At 39.3% G+C, this 27,914-nt stretch overlaps 1 protein-coding gene across 1 annotated transcript in view; it reads right to left on the bottom strand.

Moving 5' to 3' along the window:
• MSH6 (MUTS homolog 6) overlaps positions 1 to 26,644 on the bottom strand; it is a 31,696-nt gene extending 5,052 nt beyond the window's left edge. Inside the window, exons 1-15 of the mRNA XM_077374331.1 lie at positions 25,704 to 26,644; positions 25,057 to 25,132; positions 19,731 to 19,833; positions 19,586 to 19,639; positions 19,409 to 19,483; positions 15,842 to 15,910; positions 15,625 to 15,708; positions 15,208 to 15,405; positions 14,502 to 14,992; positions 14,285 to 14,414; positions 11,772 to 11,863; positions 6,168 to 6,346; positions 5,858 to 6,060; positions 5,645 to 5,746; positions 5,084 to 5,246 (exon numbers count right to left, since the gene is read on the bottom strand). Of these exons, the coding sequence (XP_077230446.1) occupies positions 5,084 to 5,246; positions 5,645 to 5,746; positions 5,858 to 6,060; positions 6,168 to 6,346; positions 11,772 to 11,863; positions 14,285 to 14,414; positions 14,502 to 14,992; positions 15,208 to 15,405; positions 15,625 to 15,708; positions 15,842 to 15,910; positions 19,409 to 19,483; positions 19,586 to 19,639; positions 19,731 to 19,833; positions 25,057 to 25,132; positions 25,704 to 26,478 (2,794 nt within the window). The 5' untranslated portion in view covers positions 26,479 to 26,644. The remainder of the gene's footprint in view (positions 1 to 5,083; positions 5,247 to 5,644; positions 5,747 to 5,857; positions 6,061 to 6,167; positions 6,347 to 11,771; positions 11,864 to 14,284; positions 14,415 to 14,501; positions 14,993 to 15,207; positions 15,406 to 15,624; positions 15,709 to 15,841; positions 15,911 to 19,408; positions 19,484 to 19,585; positions 19,640 to 19,730; positions 19,834 to 25,056; positions 25,133 to 25,703) is intronic.
• Between the last annotated feature and the right edge of the window lie 1,270 nt (positions 26,645 to 27,914).

Here is a 27,914-nt window from a genome sequence, read left to right as displayed (position 1 = left end):
AGAAGCTCTGAAAGGGGTATACAAGGACATTCTGGATGGAGGATGCATTGTAAAGGATGCATAGGAGGCCCTCGAGATTCATAGAGATTGTTGCAGAAGGAGCCTAATACTAATCGGAAAAGGACACAGCCTGAACCGGTTTAACCCACAGCCACCAAAAAATGCCCTAGAGAGTGGTCTTCCAAAGATACCGGAAGGAATATGGGAACAGAAGGCGATGAAAAGCAAAACTAATCCAATACCACCAGTGTGCAGATTAGAGATACTACCAGGTGACTGGCTATGTAGATCCTGTGGGTATCAGAACTTTAGAAGAGGATTCAGATGCAAATGGTGCGAGGTAGAGAAAGAAGACATGCCCAAGCAGGAGGATGACAAAAACACAGGATTTCATCCTTTTTCTTCATGGCCGTTGAAAGCAAGGTTTCAAATTTCGATTTCTATTTCGAGTTTGGTCAGCATGGAAATGGATTTTTTTTGGTTTCGGTAGAATTTTGTAAAATCATGGAAACGTATGAGAACATATGCAAATGATGAAATTTTTAAATCTTTTAAAAAACCATATGCAAATGATGAAATTTTAAGATGAAACTTTGGGAAATGCTCGAATAAGCACAAATACGTACTTAGAAACTATCACATAAGTAAGAAAGCCATCCATAATGGCTTAATCACATTGAACAACTACTGACACATGTGTTGTCGCACATGTTTGGAACATAAAATTCAATAAAGTACAATGTACTGAAGCATAAGAATGTACAAGACCAGTCTTCCCTCTAAGGACCCCAACTCTATGTCAATACCACATAGAGTTATCAGGGATTATTGGTCCAATGCTGATCTAGCATCCCATGCATAAGACACGATTACTTTGTTGTGCTGTTCAATGATGTTTCCTACCAAATATCATTTTCTACATTAATAAAATCAAAGGCAAATAATAAAAAATTTCCACCTTTTGTGGTTCTAACCATTTCGGCCGAATTTCAAGAATTTCGGTCGAATTTCAGGATTTTTGGTCGAATTTTAGAAATGTCAGCTGAATTTCAGAAATTTTGGTCGAATTTTGGAAATTTCGGTTAAAATTTCGTGGAAATAATGGCGTAAAAGGAAATCATGAAGATTTCATTTCGGTGGGGATGGAAATGGAAACATTTTGGTCATTTCGAGAAAATTTCGAGGAAATTTAAACATTGGTTGAAAGGATCGGCAACCATCGAGGAGGGGGCCAGGCAGTGGGTGCAATATCAGGCATAGAAGTAGAGAAAAGAAGGGTGAATCTAAAAACTTGCTTGATTAGAACGATTAAATGGAAGCATTGGACCATCGAACAGCTCCATGCATGGGCGCAGTGGTTTTGGGGCATGCATGATCTTCAGAAACCTAGAAGGTTAGGGAGAAGAGAAGTATTATTTTGTTTTGAATCAGAAAATAAAGCATCTTGTGTTTTGAGAATGGGAGGGAGTGCTGGAGGAGAGTGGTTATTGAAGAAAGAAAGCTGGAACTCCAGTCATTGATCAGGAGGTACGGCGAGGTGGATAAGGCTCTACGGAATCCCCCTCCATGATTAGGCTTGATCAATGGTGGAATGCTTGGCGAGCACCCTTGGTTCTATTTTGGAAGTGGAGTTGGACTAGACCCTGGAGGAAGTTTGGAGTTCGCAAGAGACAAAGTGTTCATGCCCCAATGGATGTCAGGGTGGTGGTCATTACTGTTAAAGGTAGAGAAGAAAAAATATGTAGTGGTTGCCATTGATGAACAAAAGACAAAAGGAGAGTTTTTATCATAGGAGTCCATCTCTCAGAAAAGCACCGAAGATCCGGCGATCGGGCAACGGCTGGAATGTGGAAACATCGGTGAGGGCTCGAAAATTCTGGTTGTGATGAAGAAATCATGGGAGTTGAATAGAAGCCCAGTATCTAGCAATGACAGTGTCGTGCCTTCGTCTTTGGACGGGAAAAAGAAGACGAATTACCAGCCGTTGATCGTCAAGCATAGGGGCACCTCGGATTTTCCCCCGTGTCATGTAAAGGGAGAAACATGGGGTGTAACCGTGATGCCAAATGGGAAGCAGAAAGTGGGTCCCACTACTTCATTTACAAAGGAAAAAGGGACGGCATCTCCCCCTATTTGGGCAAATTAGCGGTGAGGAGATTCGTCCAAATTTTGTCGAAGGAAGAGTCCTTTGCTTCGCTTATGGCTTCCCTGATTGATGAGTGAGCTCCTTTTAATTCTCTATTTTTTTACCGAACCAGATCTTCCTATCGCTTTTTAGCCATTCATGTTTGTTCGCCACATCCAAGGGGAGTTTACTAGACCCATCTCTCCAAAACAGATGCGCTGACCAACACCTCGCGCGCGGAGTTGATGAACCAACCATGAACATCAAAACAAATTAGGATCTTTACGAGGAAAAAAGGAAAGCAGAAAGTGCAAACATGGAGCAAAAAGGAAAGCAGATGGTGCGTCCCACTTCACCAGTTAGTCAGTTACAGAGAAGAAAGCGGTAGGTTTTTCCTCTAATGGGGAAAATTGTGGCGAGAAAGAAAATTTTCCATATCTTGTGGCTGATAAAATAGAAAGGAATTTGAATCTCAAATCAAACCTCGAGCCGTGCGCACCAGATATGGGATATAGAAATCGATGGAAAAGTCGAAGCTCTAAAAAGGGGGACTCTTCCTCAGCGGAACAGAAAAAGATCTTTGATGAGGTCCTTCGCAGCGGGAACAAGTTCTCCTCCCCACACCCAAAAACTAAGACCCTTCTTCTCTGTTTCGATATTGAGGAGATTGCAGTCAAGGTGATGAACAAGTCCCTCCCCACGAAGTCGGTGAATGATCTCGATATCATCCTGGCATTTTTTGCCAGCCAGCTATCAAAGAAGCGAAGCAGCTTTCTGCATGTAACGGGGGAGAGAGCTGTAAAGAGGAAGGGAAGAGAGGGATTTGTTTCAAGTGGAGAGGAAAAGAAGGAAGATGTTGTCCATACATGAAGATGAGAGGGAGGTAGCTTTGAGTATCTCTAGCAAAGGATGCAAAAACCAAAAGACGGGGGCAAGCATGAACCCGTGCCAGATAGAATTGAAGCATCAATTGTAGAAAGGCAGGTCCCGTCTAGTGGTACGACGCCTGTCATCGGGTGAAATTTCAGATAGTGGTGGGCGGGATGGACCTGAATTTGACACACTAGAAGCTGATTTGCGGCGAGCGATTGAGAAGGCAAGAGGGAGATTCGAAGTCATCTGGGGAAGAAGTTCAACAAAAGTAAAAAAAGGAATCAGTTCTGGATATGTGGAAAGAATTGGGAATCATGTTCGAAGAGAACGAAGGCTCCACCGGGGAAATTGGGAAAGCCATGGAAGCGCCGGATAAAGGCGAAGCGCGGGTCAAGAAGGGCAAGGTAAAGGGCCTCAGGGAGCTTAGAAACCAGGTATGAATTTTGGCATTGGGGAATCATCACCAAACCGTTGACAATGAAGATCATGTTTTGGAACAATAGGGGGCTGAGATCAGAGAAGCAGTTGACATTAAAGCTATATGATATGGTTCTCCCCTATGGAAAAGGAGTCCATTTCTTTATTTTGACAGGGTATGGGACTGATTGGAGAGCGGCTTGATACAATGCAGGAAACCTGATATGGTAGCAATCCTGGAATCAAGGATACAATCAGCTGACAAGAAGCTAATTAACAAAGTCGGGGGCAGAAGGAATAGAGGCTGGGCTGCATTGGAGTCTGTTAAAGTATAAAAGATAAATAACGCCTTTCTCCAACAGCTTAAGCTTTTGGAGAAGTTGGTTAGTTAACATGGTATCAAAGCCAAAGGTCTCAAGTTCATACCTCCCGGATAGCAAAAATCCACATGCAATGGTCAGCCCAAAGTGGGACCACATGTGCCACGTGTTTGCCAAGTGGGCCACACATGTGGGGGAGTGTTAAAGTATAAAAGATAAATAACGCCTTTCTCCAAGAGCTTAAGCTATTGGAGAAATTGGTAAGTTAACAGAGTCTAGAGGGACTGCAAGAGGAATCATTGTTATATGGAGGGAAAATAAGCTCCAAATAAAGGAACCGGAGAGGAGAGAGACCTCACTATCTTCAACCGTAGAGGCTATTGGGGAGACAGTAGGTACTCCCATGGAATAGAAGTTGTCTGCCATTTATGGTCCAGCTAGAGCTCGAATGAGGAATCTTTCCTGGGAGGTATTGAAGCAAATCCACAACAATTGGAACAGACCGTGGATTGTAAGGGGAGACTTCAATACAATTCGCTATCCTTTAGAGAGAGAAAAACATACCTAGGAGGATCACCACAAGCATGAGGAACCTACCAAAGTTTTAGTCATAGATGGCTCTAATGGCATCTGCTGCAATTTCTTTTTAGTCAAAGCCAGTCTATTTCATGTTATTAAGATAGAGGCCATCATAGATGGTTCCAATGGCATTTGCTGTAAGTTATTACAACTCAAAATATATAAAAGCAATATGACATGGGGTTAGACTTCTGTCCCTCTCCCCCAACCCCAGCACCCCCCCTCTCTCCTATTTTTTCTTCCATACGCTGTATGAGAGTAGATTCTAAAGTTAAACATAATCAAACCTCAAAAGAACCATCCTGTGCTATCATAAAAAGAATTGCACACAAGGTAAGGTAAACAACAAAGGGGCCCATGAGACCTATTTCAGGCAGGCAAGTGCAGACGCCAAAACAGTACCAGTATGCAGTTATGCACATAATTTCAGCATAAAATTTTCAGTGAAAGCTAGTGTCATTCGGTGGAATGTGTCTTCCCATGAAGATGTTGAGTTTGACAAACTTAGGAAATTAGGGCACTTCAATGCATAAAAAATAAACATTTAGCTTTTGAAATGCCCTAAAAATGTTTGGATGGTTCTATCAGAGAAGATTGGATGCACATACATAATAATGCCTTATTAATTGGACGCATGTGTATAGTGGCTTTGGGGGCTTGGTTATGGTGTGATTGTGTAATATGTGCCACACTTTTAACATTATGCAGACAATCAATAGTTGTAAATGTGAAATGTCCAGTGCATGATTTAGCAGAGACGATGAAATACCTGCAGTCACAGAAACTAACTGCCTCCACTTGATATGATGCTCACAAAAACGCTCAATTAACCTTAGAATAATACTTTTCAATTTAGATTCCTTCTCAGATTCTGCTTGAGAAAGTTCTGCTAAAAATTTCTTAATTTCTGGTGTCCAGTACCTGAAAAATCCCTGCATATGCCAAAAGATAACCCCTTGAAATAAAATTTATAAACTTAAGGTCTGCTGCAGAGACGACAAGTAATTGTTAATTATAGTCGCGCCGTTCATCTATCCCAACATATGTAAAAAGTTCAACTGATTATTTTCCATAAAGTTCACAATGCTATTTAGTCTTTTTCTTAAATTTGTTGAAAGCATATATCATCAATTTCATAATCATAACTGGCATGTTGGTTCCATGCATTTCTGTATCACCAAATTCGCCAGAAGACGTCTTCAAGGTATCTACAATATTAGAAGTAAAACAAGTCTACACATCCTTTCCTAGTTTCCTTTATCAATAAGCATAATGTCCAGTTACTTTTATAAGCAGGCAATTTAATGAAATCACCAGAGATAATGTATACCTTTTTCGATGATCGTAATTCATAGTCCTGAGGAACACTTCCACTCAAATTCTCAGGTATTTCCAGAAGATGCGTCTCTTTCCCAATGGAAACATACTTGATCTATGAAAGAGAACCCCATCGAGAAGTTAATTATCTGCTTGTCAATGACATGTAGCAAGAAAGTTGAGACTTTAAGAAAGAAGTCACTGCATGTTTTGCCTAGGGACTTACTGATTTATCTCTAAGAACTTTACGCTGCTCCTCCAGGTGTTTCTCCAGACTGGATTCAATATCCATCACTGCTTTACAGGAACAATCATATTCAATATCGACTCCTTCATGAGGTACAATACGGCCAGAATGATTAGCTTCTACCCAATCAAAAGCATCCTCAAAATGCTTCAAAACTGAATAGATGTCAGGAAGGCCCTTGCCTGCACCATTTTCCATTTATAAGTACATAAGAAACAAAATTGAACTTGACTATATAAGAATAACAAATCATGCCGCATTTGTCACACAACAAGAAAATATATCATACCGGGCGTCAATAACAGATGGAGTAGGCTAGATTCAACACTGACCAATATGCCCCCAAGAGAAGAACATGCTTGGACCATCGACTGGGTACCACGAAGAGCAGCAATGAACTCTTGAAGCTGTTTCTTTGCTGCATCCTCGTAAAGAACTACTTTATTGGCATTCCTTCCATTAGCTTCACTGGAAGAATAAAGTAATTATTCAGAAAGCAAAACTACCAAAAAATATTACATAAAAGCATTTTAAGGAATTTATGCCATATGAATGATTCTAGTTATGGTTTACAAGTAAAAGCAGCAATGATAATTATTGGCATGTCCTAATGCAATCTCATCATTTCCAGACAATGATTCATGGAAAGGGGTATTTCAGAATTTTAAGAAAATTCTGAAAATTAATGGGGGCAATGGAAATAAATATGAATTAAGGAATTTAAGGGATTGTTGTGGGATCATTAAGGACTGTAAATCATAGCAATGTGGACTGGTAAGGAATAAAGGGGCAATAACAGGCTTATAATAGGATGTAATAGGTTCTGAGTTGCTTAGGGTATGCGTAGATTAGTTAATGAGGTATTAATAATGGATCTGGGCAATTACAGGCTTTATGCATGAACTGCTAGGATAAATAAATGATGTAAAAAGAATTACAGAGCACAAAATTAAATTGTAAGGGTACTGGGGTGTTACAGGTTTGTCTAAGAAGGGCTGGGTTATGAATAGTAGGAAAAGGGTTAATTCTAGGTCAGGTTTAGGTCTGTAATCAAGCAAAGAAACAGATTTCTAGGCTTTTTTCAAATCTGTAATGGTTTTCTATTGAAAAGTAAGAGTGTTGCAGTCAATATTGTTAGAAATGGAGGTAGGGTTAGAAGATAGGAAGAAGAAAAGGAATGGAGATATAGAGTCTCCACTAGGTATTTCCTCATGTATATGATGTATATATAGATCCCAAATAGGGCAACAATGTACAATGACTACAATACCCCTACTTTTACAACTAATGACTACTAAATTACCCTAACACACAACTCAACACTCCCCCTCAAGCTGGAGTGTATATGCTATGGAACTCCAGCTTGGTACAAAGAAAACTACACCAACAACTAAAAATAACAGAAAGTACATAATCTCATACACATATCTACCAAGCACTCCTCAAGCTGGTGTGATCAATACATAATGAAAGCATGATAAAAGATAACATCGACCACATGAGTACAACAGTGAGATCAACGACCACCAAAAAGAGCCGCTCCCCCTGAAGTAGCACTACGGCGAGAGCGAGCAGAGCAAGGTCTCCTTGTGAATGAGAACCCGGCAAATAATTCTGGAACTACGAAGGATTGAACGGAGGCACCTCGATAGGGAACTGACAACGACCTAGCGAGCAAAAAGGGCGCCCCAAAGGTGCGCACACGAGTAACGGTGAAGCACCACGAGCGGGAATAGCAGCTAAGTAGCACAACGCCAATAGAAGATAACCACTGATAGGGAAACCATTGGAGACAAGGTCGACGGGAAAATCGTCGCCTGGAGAGAAGAAGAAAAGGGGTAAAGCTAACCAACCAACGATGGGGAAAACATCATCTAGAGACAAGGTCGACGGCATGAATATTGTTATCTGAAGAGAGCCGACCAACGATGGGGACACCATTGCCCAGAAAGAAGGTCGACAGGGAAATCGTCGCCTGAAGAAAGCCGACCAACGATGGGGAAACTATCGCTCGGAAACAAGATAACGCATAAAGCCAAGAACACAAAGAGACGAAACAACGAACCATGCAAAGAGAAGACAACAAGACTGAACAGGGAGAACACCCAACAAAAAACATAAAGGAAGCATAACAACACTCCCCCTCAGGCAACAAAAAAAGAACTACATGATAACACTCTCCCTCAAGTTGAAGGCCGAATACCTTCAACTTGCAGCGAAACGAAGACAAACAAGGGACCACACCTCCCTTGAACATTGTATCGAACACTTAGTGTGCGCCTTGAAGAACAAACCAAAGACCATGAAAGCCAAGAAAGAAAGAGAAAACAAAGAGATGAACACAAGACAAAAATATTATGATTTGGCTTACACTTCGAATTTATTGCCGACTCATGTGTCCTGCCGTGTCCGACACGACACGCGTGTCCACACGTGTCGACACTCCTTTGGACACTTTTACTTGTATTGTTCGAAGTATTATACTTAATGTGGGTGTGTGGACATGTTTTTGTACCATGTCAAGTGTGACAGTCTGTTTTTTATTGAATATTGTGTTTATCTCATTTAGACAACTCGTATCCATGTCAAAACTAGACACACGAATCCATATGCACAAATCATGATTACATATACTTTCTATTTTAGCCGTGTCCCCGTTTCTAAAGTTTAGGGGTTTGCCGTGTCCGACACTCGTGTCCGTGTCGACATGCGATACTCGTGTCCATGTCCACAAATCATAGCAAAAATAAGAAAACCACAAGAAACAATACAAGACAACACTCTCCCTCAAGTTGAGGCCGATGGCCTTCAACTTGAAATGAAAAGAAGACTTTCAAAGCACAAAACCCCTTTGAGACATTTCAACAAACACTCGGGGTGCACCTTGGACAAGAGACAAAGGCTATACAAGCCAACAAATATAGAATAAAAAAGAATAAAGGCATTTGGAGTTGAGATTTGGGATTTGGGTGGAAGGCCAAAAGGGATTTGGAAGAAGATTTCTTCCCAAATGAATTCAAAGGAGAAAGGAAAGATTTGGGGTTTGAATGGATATGTGGGAGAGAAGAGATTACGAGATTACGGCAACAAGGGACATAGAGAGAGAGAGAGAGAGAGAGAGAGAGAGAGAGATTTGATTCGCGAAAAATATGAGATGGGAGAGAAGAGAGGGTTGCGGCAAACTAGAGAGAGAGGGTTTGATGCAAGAATGAGAATGAGATAGATTTTTCTTTTTCCTTTTCTTTACGGCAATGAGAGAGACATACACGAGAGATCTTGACGAGAGGCTGGAGTGTTAGAGAAGAGTTTGACGGCAAACTGAGATTTATGGCAAACTATTTTGCCGTAAAAAAGAGACTTGGAGAGTTTGTAGGGGTTTTGTGGTTGCGGCAAACCCAAAAATGAGTTTTACCGAGAGAGAGAGAGAGAGAGAGAGAGAGAGAGAGAGAGAGAGAGAGCATAGGGGAAGATCCGGATTTGAGAGAAAAAAGAGAGAGATCTGCAATGTTGTGAAAATGTGCAAGAAAGGGAAAACAAAGAGAGAAATACGAGTGATTGAGAGATTTTAGGGATTTTCTAAAATAGGGAGAGAGATTTACGGATTTTGAATAAAGAAAACAAAAAAATAAAAGAAAAAGGAAAAGGGGTAGCAAAAGGAGCGTTGAGAAAGAGAGCGAGAGAGACGATATGCGAGAGATTGAAGATGGCGTGAATGAGAGCTCTTCTTCTTTTTCTTTCTTCCCTAGAAAGAGCCGCGAAGCTCTGATACCATGTGAGAAATGGAGGTAGGGTTAGAAGATAGGAAGAAGAAGAGGAATGGAGAGTCGGAGAGTCTCTACTAGGTAGCTCCTCATGTTTATGATGTATATAGGGCCCAAATAGGGCAACAATGTACAATGACTAAAATACCCCTATTGTTACAAGTAATGACTAAACTACCCTAACACACTCCTCAACAAGTATAAAGGAGGGATATAAGGGTAGACGGATGGGTTTAGAAAAGTACTATGTTGTTGCAGGCTTGGGGGTCAACGGGAAAGGGTCCTAAATGTTAAAGGTGGACAGGATGTGGGTAGGAGACAACTATGAGTAGGTTAAAGTTTCGGAATAAGTTTAGGGTGATATGGGTGGGCTGAGTTAGTCTGTAATTCGGAATTAATTCCATATTGATAAATCCGGGCTGCAAAGGTTAAGGATGATAATCTTGAGGGTTCTAATGACGGTCAGGTCTGGTGGGGTGTTCGGAGGTTTTAGGTTGAAGGTTAAATGGTCGAAGGTGAAAAGCAAGGGGTTCTAGGTTTTCAAGGACCACGAAGCGAAGAGTGTCCCGCCCCGAGAACCGCGCATCAATCTATATCCTGGAGCGGAACACTTCGCAGTCTTCAAATACATAGTTCAGAGTACATAATAATCCACAAATATACAAAAAACATCCAGTAAAGGGATCAAACCATATTATAACGACATTTATTTCTTCCATTTATCGATTTATTCAAGTTCAATACATCAAAAAACCTTACTAAACAATATACTACACAGAGTGTTCAAATTTATGTTGCAAAACATTTATCCATCTTCCACCACCAGAGATCCTGACTTAGGAGGAGTTTGATCCTCTCTTCTACCATATAAGCAGAGTATAAAGATATGCTTTGCTCCGCTGTGATGTTATTTATGCTCTATATTGTCTGGTCGTCATCCTAGAACTTATGGTGCATGCTCTGATCCCTACATCTCCAGGCAGAAGTGGCCTTACTCCTCTTATATGTATCGACTCCATGGACCAGCACGTGCCTTGGCTAAATAGGCCCACCATTGGAGCTGTCTAATGGTGCTGTTTCTAGTTGTCATCATAATTCGCCTATCGCTTACCATGAAACCCCACAAAATGTAAAATAAAGAAGTAGTAACTATACAATGGTCGTCACCACTAACTATCTTACAATAATCAAAGTAAATCGTGAAGTAAACTTCAGAAAGAAAAGATCCACAAGTCAAAGGCTATGTCAACTCCCATTGATCCAAGGTAGAAATATTGGTGGAGATTGAGTTCTCCATACCCGTTCCTCCTGATTTCTATTCTATTGCATCAAAACCATGGAATGGGAAGCAATATTTTAAACTTTTGTCTCAAGTTCCAAGCTAACCCTTCTTGGATTTGTTGCGATGCACCAATCAATCAAATGGGTCTCTTGCTTAGTTTAGCCACCTTTTGATGACATGGAGGATGTTGGCATGAAATAAATACATATATTGGAGAGCATAACCTTGATAAGGGTTTCCCTTGAGAGAAAATATGTTTTTTTCAAGCTCGTAGATGGCATTGACTCTAGGAATTAACAGGGTCCAAGCATAATCAGTAGGAGAGAGGTGGAGCAAAGTATGTTATCAAATTCTGACGGTGCAACCCAACTAACATTGTTTCTTTTATCGTAGTTAGCCTTTGAACATAAATATGGCTCTGCTAAGTGAAAGCAAAATAATAGTTGAACAAAGTTGACATACGAGAAGAGCCCCAAAAAGGATAGACCTTTGATATATTAAAGGAATGTTAGTGGGTTGGCACTTGTTGCATTGTAAATAGTAGAGGTTTGGCCCAAGGAACATAGATCATAATTAACAAAATGTGTAGCAAAAATGCACAACAGGATTGGCAAAAGGAAAAACCATACATAACCATCTAGAGCATAAATCAAACGCATAAATCAGCACGCCATAGTGTCCTTAAAGTGTGCAGTTAAGAACATAATCTCTCAATTTTGGACATTGAACATGTTTGAGAAGCTTGGATCAACAGAAGTGTGCATATTGCATGCCATCACCAGAGAGATTTAGTACAGTGTAAAAGATTTTTGAAAGAGATTAGTTGTCAAAAAATGAAAATAAGAAATACCAGCTAGCAAAGAGGCGTGCCAGTAAGCGTTCCATGTCTGGAAGCCTAGATAACTCCCTTTGAAATTCAAGTACAGAAGTCGAAGCAAAACCCTGACAAGTAAACTATAGTTCATTAGTCGAAGCTTAGGAAGGAAAAAAATTCAACAGAGTCAGTCAAGTAAGATGATACCAATCTAACGGCAACAAATATAGAAGCTTTAAGAACATGACAGTGTAACAAGTTAAATAGAAAAAAAAACATAAGGGTTGGCATGGAAGACACATTTCAAAAGGATTATGTATTGAATTACGTAGACGTCTTCTGAGATGCGTCAATGTATCCTCATGAAATGCACGATCTAGGAAAAACTAAGCCTTACAAATGAAGTGATGCTAGCTAGCTAACCGCAAAACAGCCCTACGGAGAAAAATAACAGGAACTTAAAAGTATAGATCACTCCTACATGATAATCAGAAAGGGACGATAATGTAGTATTATCCTTTGGGTTTTACCTAGATTTGGAGGTTCTCAGTTGGAGACCTTTGTCGGAAGTGGAAGGAAATTGTGTGGAGATCTCCTACTATAAGCAAGATTACGGAGCGATGGTCACCTTCTCTGCATGTTTTCCTTGTTTCCACGTCATTTTTAAGGGATCCCGACCCACAGACTACAACCGAATGGAGCCAATAGTATATGAAACTGCATTTGCAGAATTTATGACCTGATCCAAGACTGAGACTTATTTCGGGGACAACAACAAGAGGAATCCGACATCTTCGTGTTCGGTGGCTTTGCGGGTTCAGGGCAAAAGAGGCGAAGGAGTGCGACCTGGGAGACGATGAGAGCCGGTGGCAGAGCTGAGGGCGACGACGACGGGTAGTTTAGGGAAGCAAGCAGGGGTAGAGGATGACGGACAAAGAGCGAAAGGCGGATAGCAGTGGGCAGATGAAAGAGAAAGAAGAGAGGATATTCATTTCATTTTCCACTATTGTAAGAAGGAAAACATATGTTACATATCAGAGAGAAGTGGTGCCATGTCAGCCGACAAGAAAAAACACGTCGTAATAGGGGGAAGGAAAACTCCTATGAAGGCAGTTGAACACCCGATCAAAGGTAGTTTGAGCAAAAACTTGGCTACTTTCCATTTTCTTTTGGTGGAAAGTAATGAGATTGAACACGCCTATAGGAAACAAGCTTCACAATTATCTTCAAACCCTCCCATGATGAAGAAAACAGTTACTAGAAGGCACAATCTAGTGAGAAAAAACTCAACATAGGTTGATATATACTTGGTGTTGATAACAGCAATCTCATATTAACAATTAGATGCTCCAAAAAAATCTCCTTGAGCATCACATAGCCTTTGCTATACATAGAAAATCAACCCTAGCCATTTGCTCGATAAGAAGTCTAAAACCCATAAAACCCCTTCCTAAGCGCACGAAGACGCAAAATGTAAAAGCTCTTGCAATATTATGTCAGAGAAGAAGATAAAATTCATAAAGATGAGAAGAGGAGAGATCCCACACAATTCGTGGGGATAATTTTGTAGCGAACTTAACCGGGTAGAACTCACCCCTAAAAGCTAGCCGTTAGAGGGAGGGTGCCCATTCCCTTATCACCCATCCCCATCCATTTCACTTATCCGATGTGGGGCTATTTGCTTTTGCATGGAACCCCAACAATCTCTCCCTCCACGCAGAAGCAACGTGGACAAACTCGCCCCTCCATGCGGCGGCAACGTGGGAACCAAGAGATACTACTGCAGTGGTTGCCTTTACCAAATAATCTCGACAGTAACAGAAGGCACATCTCTATCTTGTACTTCTGCACTAGATCTTGCAACAATGGTATTGCGTCTTACTACTCTTTAAAACCAGACAATCATTCAACTTGTAAAAAAAAGGCTACTATATGTTATAGGCACTAAATGGAAGAGCAAATTCATCACTAAAAAGACAGATTTCTGCTCGAGCTTTAGAAACTCCTATATGAAATTGGAAAATATAATATGGAAAAAATTTCTGAAACTAGCACCATGAAGTTTCATAATACATATACCATTTGAGCATATCTAGGATTCTATATGCGGAAAAAAAACTACTGCATGTTATAGGCACTAAATGGAAGAGCAATACATCACTAAAAAGACAGATTTCTGCTCAAGCTTTCAAAATTCCTATATCAAATTCGAAACTAGAATATGGAAAAAAATTCTGAAAATAATATCATGGAGCTTCATAAGAACATAACACTTATATCATTTGAGCATATCTGGGATTCGATATGCAATTTATAACAGTTCATATTCCCTTCTCACAGGGCAGCGTCGTCCCAATTAAGAATACTTTGGAAAAACCCCAGAATTCATCGACCATCAAATATGAAACCAATCATATTTTAGGTTTTGAAAATCGGTATCCCTAACACAACTAAAATCCAAAATCAGCAAAAAGTATTATAGAAAAAAAAACAATAATTGAGAAGATGCTTTTTATGATCTGCCGGTAATTTCAACATGTAAAACTTACTTTTAAACCTGCTATGGCATCTTGACGTTCCATAATTGACCCTATATCATAAAGTGGTCTTGCAAGCCAACTTTTAAGCAACCTTTTCCCGAATGAAGTGGCACAGAGATCCAATTGTGCAAAGAGCGTCCTACATTGATAAATAAGATCGCTTTAGATGAAAGGTAACACTGACAAGTGAACCTGAAAAATGAAACAAGCGTATGTTGAAAATTACCCTGAAGGACCTCCATTTCTGCTGTTCTCAAATATCTCCAGGTTCTCCAGTGCAGCTGCATCAAGTGTCATATATGCTTTTTGGGGAGCATTACGGACCCCCAAACAAGGAAGTTGCTCAAATTTGCCAAATCTAAGCAATGTTTCATCCATAAATGCTTGTCTTAGATAAAAAAGACAGCCCCCAAGAGCGGAAAGAGCGTACTTTCCGTTTTCACCAGCATTGACTAGCTCGGATAGGATATCTGGCAGGCATCCTGAACCAATCCCATTCGCAAATAGCCTATAAATATTTCTGACCTCATCAACAGTTTTTTCAGCATCCCAGAATTCTAGGAACGGGACCAAATCATTGACTAAAGGACTTCTTGTATGTTTCATCAAGACTCTTTCAGTTTCGGGACTCAGTGCTTTGGCAGGCTTTATGATTTCTACAGGCCTTAGTTCAGACAGTAGTGTACATAAGCAATGGCGTTCTGAATCATCCCCAAACTGGTAAAAGAAGGCAACAATTAGTCAAGTAAGATTCTTCTACAGATTCGACGAGATGCAATTATGAAATCAATCATTTTCCTTACAGAGCGTACAAGATGTAGTTAAGTAATCAATCATTTTCCTTGATATACAAGTGCCAACTATAAATTAAAATATCAGAGAAAACCAGTATTTATGAAAAAACAAAGGCTTGGGACATGAGAGTTGAATACCTGTCCAATCATAAACCTGCTAGTAGAAACATCAGCCACACAAACCCCTAGGACTATGCCATCTTCTTTATGGTTACCAGAAACTTCAAAGCTTTCAGTCACTGAAATCAAGTAAGCAGCATCTGGACTCATAGATAGCATCTCTCCATCAGTCAATGTTCCCTTTGTGACCACGGCACATATTTCACGTTTTACAACCTTTAAAAGAAGAGAATGTCATACAATGATTATTTCTAGTTCATTCCATAAGAAATATGAAAAGGTATGTTGGGTCAAACAGAAAAGCTCGTAAAACAAATTTGCAAAAAGAAGAAAGGATATAATTCATTTCTGTGCAAATCGAGAAAAAGAATGCAATATAAATAAAGCCAAGTCAATTTTATTGACGTTAAAGGCTTTCATAAAATATCACTTCACCTTATCTTTAGAACCCATCTCTTTACGACGAAGCTCAAGCTGCTCAGGAGTTTCTGTCTGCTCTACAACCAGAACCCGATAACCCTGCACTGTCAAGGTATTTTGTAAGACTATTCACCCAAAAACTCAGAAAGGATTAGTAAACCGTCAAACCAATGAAACTATAGATAATACATATTTGGAAATAACGAAACAAAAATGGATGCATAGAGCCAACCTTTCTCGCCAATTTCTCCACATTCACCGTAAAATTCTTTTCTGGAAATCCACAATGTGGTTGCTCTCCCTAGAAACATAAGTGAACCCTCAAAAAAGAAACGCAGAAAATAGTAGAAACTTTAACTGAAAAAAATAAATGTGAAAGAAGGTAAAAATTACAAGATCCAGACATCAGATGCAGCCTAAGTCCAAAATATAGATGCTCTTGATAGCGTTCTTCATATGATTAATATAATAAAACCTTTTAAAAGGAAAAAAACATATACCAAGTGAAAAGAAACAGAGCCAATATCCCAGAACAACGGAAAAACTAGAAAAGCAAACACCACAAATGCCATCAAAAGATGCATGAGATTGAAAATAAATAAATAAAAGTGAAACAATTGGATTGGAAATGGGGAAAAAAAAGATTCCCTTGCTGAAAACTTTTGAAAGAGTTGGGGAAATTTGTTGAGTTGTTGTTACAGCCTGTGGACCCACCAAGTTTACATCACCTTTGTTTTTAGTTGAAATATTGACCACACCGCTGATTTTAGTGAACATGATGATTATGTGCAGGTACAAAAACAGTGGTAAATTAATATGGTTATAGACAATTTGCCCGCAGAGGCATGAAAATTGGGGAAAAGAGCATATTTACCAGAAGGAACCAAGTTGGATCAGAAGCTTGCTTCTACGGAAGCTAAATTCTTCTCACTTCCCAAATTTGGTGGAAGGGTGCTTCTCGCTCATGAATATATTTCCCTAAGAGATTGTAATCCTTTTGGTAATGCCAAAGGGGTGTATTTAAAACCTGAAATACCCCTTTTAATTATACCCTAAAGGAGTGCATTTAAAACTTAAAATCTCATTTTAAGTTTCAAATAAAACTTATGTGATTTTTTTTCACAAACTTGACAAAATGAAAACTTCATTGCCTCCCTCCCTCCCTGCCTCCTCCCTCCATGGTGTTTTTCACCTTCCCAAGCCCAAATACCAGAGTGATTGAGAAAGAGTCCACTTAAGACAATAGATGGATTTCGGGAGGTGCACCCTACCTGAAGGATTGAACCAGCAACTGTATTTAACAATAGACCGAATTGTATCGCTGTATTCTATTAACATATGTTAGGCTTTTAAGTTATTTTATTTTCAGCTGTTGGCATTCTTGGAGTCCTGCTGTCATGGGTTGTATTTGTAAATGTTATATTCATACCGGCTGTGTTTATCAATCAAAACTGGAAAGTAGATACATATTAAGACTGATAAAGGGTCAGGAAATCAGGTTTCAAATCTCATGACTCAGTGCAACTTAGATTGATGCAAGGTTAATTGATGCAGTCAAGTCAGAAGTCAGAGATCCCAACTGTTTTGAATTTTATATTTGTTAAGAAGTTTAAGTTTTTTGCAAATCATTTGGGACCAGATTTTTCAAAGTTGTTTCCATAGCTTTCCGGAGCCAGGTAAAAACCAAGCTAAGGGAAAAGATCAATATGGGAATTTACTGATGGCTCAAACAAGCCATTAGGTCCCAAAAAATGTAAGAAAGTTACACTTCAAAAAAGGTGTCCTACAAATTTATGGCACTTCAATACCAAGTGTTGATGCCCTACTGATGCAGCGCAAAGTCATAGGTCCTTCAAACCAAAAATTGGGAGGGACTGCTAAAAGCTTCTAGAGTTTCTGTTTTTTTTTTTTTTTTGAATGGCATTGTAGAGTTTCTGTTTTGAATAAAGAAGGTTTTAAGTTGGAGTAAAAGGCTGAATTAGGGATGATTCGTAGTTAATGATGAAATTTATACTTTTAGATAGTTGAATTAGTATCTTTGACAAGATTCTATGTTTGTTCTGAGGAAATCTAGATTGCTTAGAAGTTGGAACTGGAAGAGTTTAAAAGTTAGAAAGGGTGTATGATAGGTCTAGCATGTTTGTCTCTAAAAAGCAAAGTACTGTGGAAGTGAAAGAGACTATTTGTATGATGTAGGACACTCTTTTCGGTGATTCATTGATTGATTACAAATTCTATATTTATGCAAGGAGTTTTCCCTTCTTTTTGTTGTTTCTTTTATTTGGCAGCACCATATTCTTCTTTTGTTCTTGTGTTGCATTGAGATATGTGCTTGATTTTGTTCCGAGTTCGAATTCAAGTTAGAAATTTTTTATTGCTATTTTATTTGTGTTGCTTCTTTGTTATCATTTTTTGAGGCAGCAGCTTATTCTGCTTTTCTTCTTGTCTTGCGTTGAGATATGTGCTTGGTTTTGTTCCAGGTTCGAATTCAAGTTTGAAATTTTTAATTGCTAATTTATTTGTATTGCACCACATAGTCAAATCATGAGTGTGGTACCCATGCCGTGTCTGGATAAAGTTAAAGAGAGAATCCAAATTTTACATGTATCAAGACCCATAGGGAGGATTACATGTATCAAGACCCATAGGGAGGAAACAAGATAAAAGTCACATAGATTGTAGGGGAGAAAATGCCCGACTCCTAGATCCTTATGCCATTTCACAGTTCCCATTCGTGAAACCTTAAGTGAACTCTGTACAAAGCTCCAAGAAGGATGGATCCACTGCATTGCAATGCTTATATAACATAGATTCACGAAAAAGAAAAATCACAAACTAGATATATGAGATAAATGAATTCACTCCGGAAAGGCAATTTTGTTTTTCTGTGCCAACTATGGCCTGCCCGTGATTACATACAGACCACCTAGGCAACCTAAAGTACACGAGAGAGAACTAATTCTAGGTACAAGCCCACTAGGCTAACTAGACCAAGACCAAAGACAGCTGCCGGGCCTAAGACTAAGCAGTAATTAATGCCTTAGATTATTAGTTCTGTTGACTTTCCTTAAGGAAAATATGAAACCATATTGTCATTTATAACCCATGAGCCTTAGAGAGGCGGACCTCACACCTTACTGATTTACAGATCAAACAGAAAGAAATCGCAATAATTCATTGTGTTTATATCTCGTTTTAGATTGCCATACATGGTGCATGGTCAATGCATTATGTCGTGTCTTCTTCTCTGTGGTTGGACGGCCTGATTTGAGATCACTTACGCTTCGATAGATATTAAACCTTTGTGCCAACATCATTTTGTGAAAAAAAAATGCATTCCTAGTATCTTTTCTGATTTCTCCTAATGTCCTAATTCAAGCAGTGATTATTTTTTAACCTTTCGACATACAAGTGAATGTGCAAAACTGCTAAAATGTAATTATAAATTAGCATATATAAAAATATACATGTATGGCCATATAAAAAATGTTACAACATCAATTACATATGCATGTGCATGTTTTGTGTGGGCGTGGGTGTATATTTTCAGTCAATAGGTGCCTAAGCTTGCTAGGAGCCTTGGAAAAATGTGCAATAGCCCAAAAGGACTACTTATTAACCAATTATTGTAGTAAGCTCCTTCTGTTTAGACATTCGAGCTGCTAACTCAAGAAGCTAAGAGCTGAAGTCATCCGCTTCAACAACTTGTGTTTAATCAAATGTTTTGAACGTCATATAGAGAAAAGAGACAAGTTTCATTAGAATAAAAATGTGTGTGGGTGGACAAAATAAGGTGTACCTTCATGTATTGCAATTCAAGTTCTCTTGCCCCTATATGTGCATCCATTTCAAATAATTCATAAAATTTGCCCATCTGCTCCAAAAAGATTTAGAGGCTTATCAATTGATTATTTTAATGAAAATAGAAATTTAATGATAGAAAAATCTTCCAGGAATTCTCTAACCGCAGCTATACCTTGAAAAAAAGAACCTTATCCATATGTTTTGACTTGAACTCCCACCATTGTCTCTATATATCAAAGATGGAAGTAAATTATGGAAACACAAGAAGCTATGCAGAAAAACAATCACCAACTAGCTTTTGGAATGAAGGCAACTACCTGACCACCTGACAAACTCTTCAAAAAATTTTGAGGCAAGTAAAGGGTTCTTGGATCATAATTAACATCTCCAGGGAGTCTCCCATCAGCGTCTTTACGACCTCTGCAACAAAAGGTAAACCATCATCCAAGAAACATGATAGACATACGAACCAAAGAAATGATCAAACAAATTCTCAATGTCATGCACTCCATTCCCAATGCATATAGTTAGCATTACACAAGAGAACTCAGTAGGAATCATCCAAGAAGCTTGACGTTTCAATGAATAGAAAATGCATTTTTGAGTCAGATATGTGCTTACTCAATAGTTATAGTTATAGAAACGACAAGCATAGTTGTCAACCCATGACTCGACTCGTCACTCATAAGAGCTTTTGACAAAAACAGAAATTTAGTTGAAAAAAATATATTATATATGAAAAGACATATAATTACTAAGCAAAAAAATATAACTTATGCTTGTAAATAACTATAACCCAATAGCACATAGATAAAGTACCAAGCAAAAAAATATAAATAAATATATGCTTGTAACTTGCATGCACAAAAATAATAAAGTTCTGGTTGGAACTTAACACTAGGGTTGCAACTCAGGTCGGGCGGGTCGGGTTTTCTAGAACCCTACCCTACCCGAGAAAGTATCTCGGGACAGGTCGGGTTGGGTTTATTTTGGAAAAACCCACGATTCATGAACCCTGCCCTACCCGAGATAGTTCTCGGGTCGGGTAATGTCAGGTCGGGTTTTTTCACATTATCGCATATTTAATACTTGTGCATGATCTTAGCAAAAGGTGGTCCGCTTAGTGGGCCAAAACCCAGTGGGAACAATCTTAAGCATCTGATCAGTTGCTTGCAAAGCAGACATTTAAACTAAAATGTCCAATAAGGATTGTCTAATTGGAGCAATCTTTTGACCATCCACAGTGGGGCCTAGCCCTGCACTTATCAAATTTCAATCAACATTACACAAACCATTTATATGGTGGAGATCACAGCCAGCCACTAAATGGGGAGTGCCTGCAAAAAAATGCACTCCTTATAAGGTTTCAAAATGTCATCGGAAACAAAATTTACCCACACAAACAAATTTATTTCAGCCATTACGAAGATAAGAACAGTAGCTTGCAGAGATATTCTTTTGTTTTTTGTGGTTGGTTAGCTGGGTTTGAACCTTGGACCTCATGTAGAGGAACATTGTCTTTACCAATGAGCTTGATGCTCAACCCCTATTGCAGCGATGTCCTTTAATTGGCACATCAACAAATTAGCAAATTATCACAATAACTAAAGCAACACACGAATTTAATGAAATCCCTAGCTCATACAATTTTTCTTCTGATCGATCACTGTCCCGTTATCTTCTGGTACAACGAAATCTCTTGAAATCTCTGCACTCATCCGAACCGCCTCATTGCCTCCTTCCCAACCCTCCATCACTTGATTTAGTTGATGAAATTTCAGTCCATTACCTTGTACCGAAATCTTCTCCAAATTCAGAAAAAAATCATCCTAAAATGGTTTCAATGAAAAAGTGAATTTTTTTATCTTGATTTTCTTTCTTCTTCTTGAAGAAGAACACATGAAAGGGACATAGGGGTTACATCTAAAGAGAGAGAAGGGGCTTTCTGCCATTTTTGGCAGATCGCTGCTGAGAGAAACATAGAGGGGAAGAGGGAGAGGTAAGGGTGAAAGAGAGGAGACAAAGAGGGAGAGAAGGGGTTTCTGCACTTTCTGCCTTTTTTGGCATATCACTGCAGAGAGAGAGAGAGAGAGAGAGAGAGAGAGAGAGAGAGGAAGAGGGAGTGAAGAAGATGAAGTCGGTTCTGCGTTTGGGCGGTGCGCTTAAGAAAGTGCATTGATTAAGGGCACAAAAAATTATGGAAAAAGACATTTGACAAGTATAACAGTATAATACTAATGAATAATAAATACACCTGTTGACAAGAACCAATAGCAGCGCCCTTGTAACTGATTTTTTTAAGGGTACCCATTGGTCTATCATCCCACCATATTAAATCATAAAATATAGAAAAAGCATTGCTGTTAATGCGGGTTTTGCTGCGGGTCCGGTTTTTCTGCTTTAAACACGAACCTACCCGAGATTGATGCGGGTTTCTAAGTATCAAACCCGACCCGACCCAAGACCCATTCTATTCAAACCCGACCCATGGTTTTTTCAGGCCGGGTTGATGCGAGTCGGGTTTTACCCGACCCAAGTTGCAACCCTACTTAAAACCCCTCCTTTCTTTAGATTTGTATCCGCCCATGAATTATAGTATGGTTGGAAGGAGATTTGTAATGGTTCAGGCCAGGAACCAAAGATTGTGCAAGACTGGGAGCCTCCCGCACATGATTTTTTGAAGCTAAACTTTGACGGGTCTAGCATGGGGAACCCTGATCGTGCCGGAATTGGAGGATTCTTTAGGGATGAATTTGGATCTATGAAATGGGCTTTTGCGAGTCCCATTGGAGTCGCGGACACTAACGAAGCCGAAGTGCGAGCTATCTACCAAGGAATAAGGTATCTTGAGAATAAAGATTTGAATAAGGTAGTGATAGAAGGAGACTCGCTCAATGTTATAAGGTGGTCATTCCTTCCCTTGGAAATTTGCCTCTTTCTTCGACGAAATCCAAGAAAGGGTGGGGAATGCATCGATTACTTTCCATCATGTTAGGCGGTCAACTAATGGTGTGGCGGACAGTTTAGCTAGAGATGGTGGAGAGAGTTGAACTACTTGACTTTGTTCCTCCTTGACCCTTGCAGTGGGGCCTTTTTTCTCTCGCTTTATTTGTATAGGACCTCCTCGGTCTTTTTCCCCCATTAACACAATTGCCTACCATTTAAAAAAACAATTAAGTTTTAAGTTCCAACTTCCAAGATTTCAACCAACAAAACAAGAAAGCTCAGGCCCAGCCACTCGACTTGACTTGTAAGAGTCTTAGTTTTTCGACTCGACTCGCAGCGACTTGTAAGAGTCACCAGCCGACTCGTAAGAGTCTTCAATAGAGGCGAGTCACCCATGCGACTCGCCTCGAAAGCCCAGCGACTCGACTCGAGAGTTGACTCGTACGACTCATGAGAGTTTGACAACTATGATGACAAGCCCAATTAGCATGTTAAAATCATTTCACACTTAAATTGTTGTAGTAAAAAACTTAATAGATTGGAAGAGGGAAAACATCATCCACAACAACAGATTGAATTTGTAACTCTTTAACATTTCGCTCATAAAAACCAAAATATAAATTTCTCTGTTCTTTGTTCTTTCACTAAATTTTTTATAACATCTACAGTGTAGAAATAAGCTAGCTTAATTTTGATACATGTGGCCCCTTTCTACTGGACATATCAATTACGATAGCTTAATTTTGATGGCTCATCCACTAGGAACCTGGGCCTGGTAGGAACAACAGGCATTATGAGAGATCATGAGGGCAATCGGGTTGTCTTATTCAAGGCCTGTAATAATCACTGATTGATTCTAAGAGCCTGAGGTGTTGACACCACGCTTATGTCTATTGAGTAGTATCCCTGGAATCCTACTCACAGTGTATAACTGAATCTAATTAGATTGGTTATGAGCATGGTTTTAAATTTCCACTGAAACCGGTACGAAACGTCTGAAATGTTTCCCCATCGAAACCGAAATGTATAAATCAAAATCGTAAGTGTAATAGTGGTATACTATATCAATATATATTACATATTTATATTTTTTGAATTGGATGCGAAATGTGGTGCATGCATTTATATCCGAGGTTTAAAATTTCGGTTTCGGTACCGGTTTCAGACCCTGAAATTTCGACCAAAATTTCAAAATTTCGGTCGAAATCTGGTACAAAAGTCGAAATCTATATTTTATTCAATATTAGATTTCGGTGAAATATTAAATTAATTTTTAAAAAAACAGATTTTTTGGGTCAAATTTCGGAAAAACCAAAATTTCAACCTAAATTCCGAAATATCGGCCGAAATAAATGACCGTTTCGATTTTTAGTTGTTTCGGTGTCGGTCTCCACCGAAATCCGAAATTTCGGATTTCGGTCGAAATTTAAAACCATGTTTATATCAGACATGCACGACAGTGTAGATGGTTGTTTTGCTTATATGATGGTTTCTAAGTCTGTATATGTGCTTATTCTAGCATTTATTGAAGTTTCATCTTTAAATTCTACCATTTTGCATATGCTGCGATATGTTTCTATGATTTTACAAGATTTCAAACGAAATTTCCAATCGAAACCGAAACATTTCCCTTTTTTTGGTGACCAAAACCAAAAGCAAAATTTAAAACCTTGGTTGTGAGAGGTAGTTTCCTTGTAGACTTGCCGACTTGATATTGAATGAGAAAATTATTGGTCAATGCAAATCTCACAAGTGCCAATTGCCATGTTTTGAGACGCACGTGAAGATCCCTTAGCAAAGAAGAGAGCAAGGAATAAGGAGTTAGTCGATGAAGATGTTAATCCATTGATATAATTGTATGAGATGAAGTTATTTTTTGCACCCCAAAAAAAAAAGGGTGGCCCAGTGCACAAGGATCCCGCCATTGCGGCGTCTGGGGAGGGCTAGATGTATGCACCCCGAATCCTCGTATATTTCATTTCATAAGTGAACGATAATTTGTGTTATAAATATGATACTTATACCCTCTATGTTTGTATGACTGTATTTCTTCTTCTTCTTGCTTTCTTTCTTTTCTGTTGTATCGACCATCTCGGTCTTTACTAATGAAATTTGGCTACTTTCTTCAAAAAAAAAAAAAAATGTATACTTATGTACACACACATATACATATTTATATTGTGTGCTGCGCATGTTCCTTACATTAACAAGTACATTAGCAAGGTAGGTTTTTCTTTGCAAGAATTAAAGTCCAACCATACACTGAACTGTAAATCAAAGGCAAATCATTTGTTCATCACTTATACTTTTTATATTAACTAATTATAAACAAGAAGCATCAAGAACATTCAAAAGAAAGGTACGAGAGGCTGCCAAGAACCAATTCTAGCTCAGCATCGCTTGAGTTTTTGGATAAGAACACACGACCCTTGTACCTAGTTGGCGCTTAGCATATGAATATGGCCATCTTTAATGACTAGAGAAAATGACATGAAAGGATCAAAGTTATCTAAGGCTTTTGCGTTTCTGCAATGAGCATCCAGCTCGGGTAAAAAACCTATTTTGAAGGGATCAAATAGCTAGTCTAGTAGTAACACTCGACAAGCTCATGAGAAATGTAAAGCCAGAACTAGAGTGCCCAGCAGAAAAATATGGTAAGTGGTAAAGAAAATATGCTTCAATTCAGTGAACACTTACACCCCAAGGAATGCAAACTTTTCTACCTCACGCAGACCAAACCGTTCTGCTGCATCACCGGTTAAAACAGGGGCCCCTGTCATAAAGTGGGCAAAATTTCAATAGGCAAACAAAATAGAAAGAGAAAGGCTCACAGACTTCAGTGATGTGATGAACAGGATCGTAGAAGCAATGAGAACTACCACACTAAAATCAAATTTTAAAGCAATGAAAATACTGCATGTCACAAATTTACCCACTTTAGAAAAAAATGCCATTTATAAATCACAAAATGCAGCATCCTGCACATTACAAAGAAAGGTGTATGAAGAGGCTAGACCGCAAGAAAGACGTGCCCCTCAGGATGGCAATCATAATTTTGGGCCAATAATCGGTTGGGGCCCTCACAATTGGTCATCACAATCTGCACCAAACAGGGCCTAAACATGAAAGTGAGAAAGAATTAAGGCCCATTGACTCTCTAAGTTTGCGACATATTTCAATAATTGTAATCAGCCCTCCACAGCGCAACCTTCATAATTTGTGACCAAGAATACATTTCCAAATCAAACAAACATACAAGCCCTCCATTAAGTTCTCAGATGATTGTTTTATTCTCAAAAATCTAATAAAATTTCCTTTTTCTGCAGAAAAAAAAATTTACTTACTCTCTGAATTGCTTAAAGGGTCAACAACTCCATTTCCACTCCTATTCTGGGGAACCTTCAACCCACCCTTCCCCACATTTCCATTAATCTTACTCTTCTTACCCGACGCAGGTTTCTCTTGAGACATTTTCCTCTTTGTTGACACCAAATTTCTGACTTGTACTCTCCCCAAGCTCTCTAATTCCTCTTCCTCCAATTCCACCTCTTCCGAATCACCATCATCAATTCTCTCTTTCTTAACATTCTTCCCCCAATCTTCATCCTCTGAATCATCATCATCATCATCATCTCTACCACTACCCTCATCCAAATCCTCCTTCTTAACCACTACTTTCTCACAAACAGAACCTTTTTGTCTCAAACGGCGAAAGCTCTTTAGGCATTCCTCCTCCACCCATTCGATATTCTCCTTTGCGAGATCCAAAACCTCCTCCTCAGCATCATCATACTGAACCAAATGATTTCCAGATTGCCTATCAAACAACCTAACGCAACCTTCATACCAGCTCTTGTCCATAGGCCAGAAAACCCTAATTCTCTTCCCTACAACCTCTTCGGAGTAGGGTTTCTTTACAGAACATGGGTCGGGAGAAGGACCGATTACGAGAACGGGTTTTTTTTGCTTGGGCCGAGTAGGAGAAGGGCTAGGGCTAGGGCTAGGGTTAGGGTTAGGATTTTGTATGGGAGACTTGCCGGGGGAGAAGAAGGAGGTGATTTGGCGTTGCTGATTGATTAATGGAGAGCGGCCGTTGCTGAGACGACGGGGAGGAGCCATGGAAATGTGGAGGGAAAGGGGGGAAGAGAGGAATGAGGGGTTTTAGGAGAAGGATAAAACCCTAGAAAAAATGGAGGGAAATACAGTTGAGAGGGTGGAACGGTGGAAGTGATCGCTTTATAATGTTTTTTTCTGCCGTTGGCGGGAACTCGGGGTGCGTAGTGCTCACACCTCTGTATTTTAGTCTTACAGGCTGCTTTAACATGTACGTTAATTAACACTGTTGATCTTGTAGATCAAAAGGCAAATCTAGATAGTGACTTTGTGGCGGTTGGGTTGGGTTGGGCCGAGTTTCATCCAACCTGGACAGGTCCGTTGGTACGGGCCGGGTCACAAATGACCCAGAATCTCATGGGTCACTATTTGGTGAACCCAGACCCCACCTGTATGTAGGAGTGTCAACAGATCCACCTATGTCACAGTCACGATCCATTCAAATTCCTTATCAGTTGGGTCAGAGTCGGATTGTTCTTCGGATCCTACTTTCCATGTCATGATCACAATCCATTTTAATTCAGACCGCCCATCGGAATGTCCTATTATGTCCCACTAAGCTAAGTAAACAATTAATTAATTTTTTTTAAAGAGTTACAATGGCATTCCACTATTAGTGTGTCTCTATGCATTTTTTTCAATTAAATTAAAAATTTATCTATGTTAAATCTATATGTAAAATAATGCTTCTAAACAATAAAACTAATCAAAATTACATACACGAATATAATGCATGATGGTGATGTATCCTATTGGCTACAAATCACCATTATATTTGACTTTTCGGCAGTTATTAATGCATGATGGTGATGTGCAAGAGGGGTTTTAGGGTAATTTATTCTTTGATAATAGTTATACGATGAATTCTAGACTGAAGGGAGCCCTTGCAAAAAAGAGGTGAAAGGGCTCTCCCATTGGCTGCAAATCACCATCATATTTGACTTTTCGGCAGTTATTAATGCATGATAGTGATGTGCAACCAATGGGAGAGCCCTTTCACCTCTTTTTTGCAAGGGCTCCCTTCAGTCTAGAATTCCTCGTATAACTATTATCAAAGAATAAATTACCCTAAAACCCCTCTCTCTTTTCCTTCGTGAAAGTATGAAAATGAAACGACAGAAATGAGTGAAATCCCATTCCTATCCGATTCATTAAGTGATAAGAGAGGTTTTGACTAAAATACCCTTCATAGAACGGTCAGCATTAACAAAATTTGGAGGGTATTTTTGCAAAACATTTCGGATCGTGACTATCCAGTGGGCATCTGTGCCGTGCCCATACCCAATTCAAAATTTTTAGGATCTCAGATTTGATGATCCGAAATATGCCCATGGATCCTATTCAAATGGTTAGATCCTGTTCATTAACATTCGGATTCGGATGATCCATAGGACCCTCTGGATCCATTGACACCCCTACCTGTATGGGCCGATAGAACACGA

The sequence above is a fragment of the Tasmannia lanceolata genome, unplaced genomic scaffold (assembly GCF_043159265.1).
Source record: "Tasmannia lanceolata isolate RefF3 unplaced genomic scaffold, GAP_Taslan_0.1 ptg000044l, whole genome shotgun sequence".
NCBI lineage: Eukaryota > Viridiplantae > Streptophyta > Magnoliopsida > Canellales > Winteraceae > Tasmannia > Tasmannia lanceolata.
This window is presented reverse-complemented; position numbering and strand designations above follow the sequence as displayed.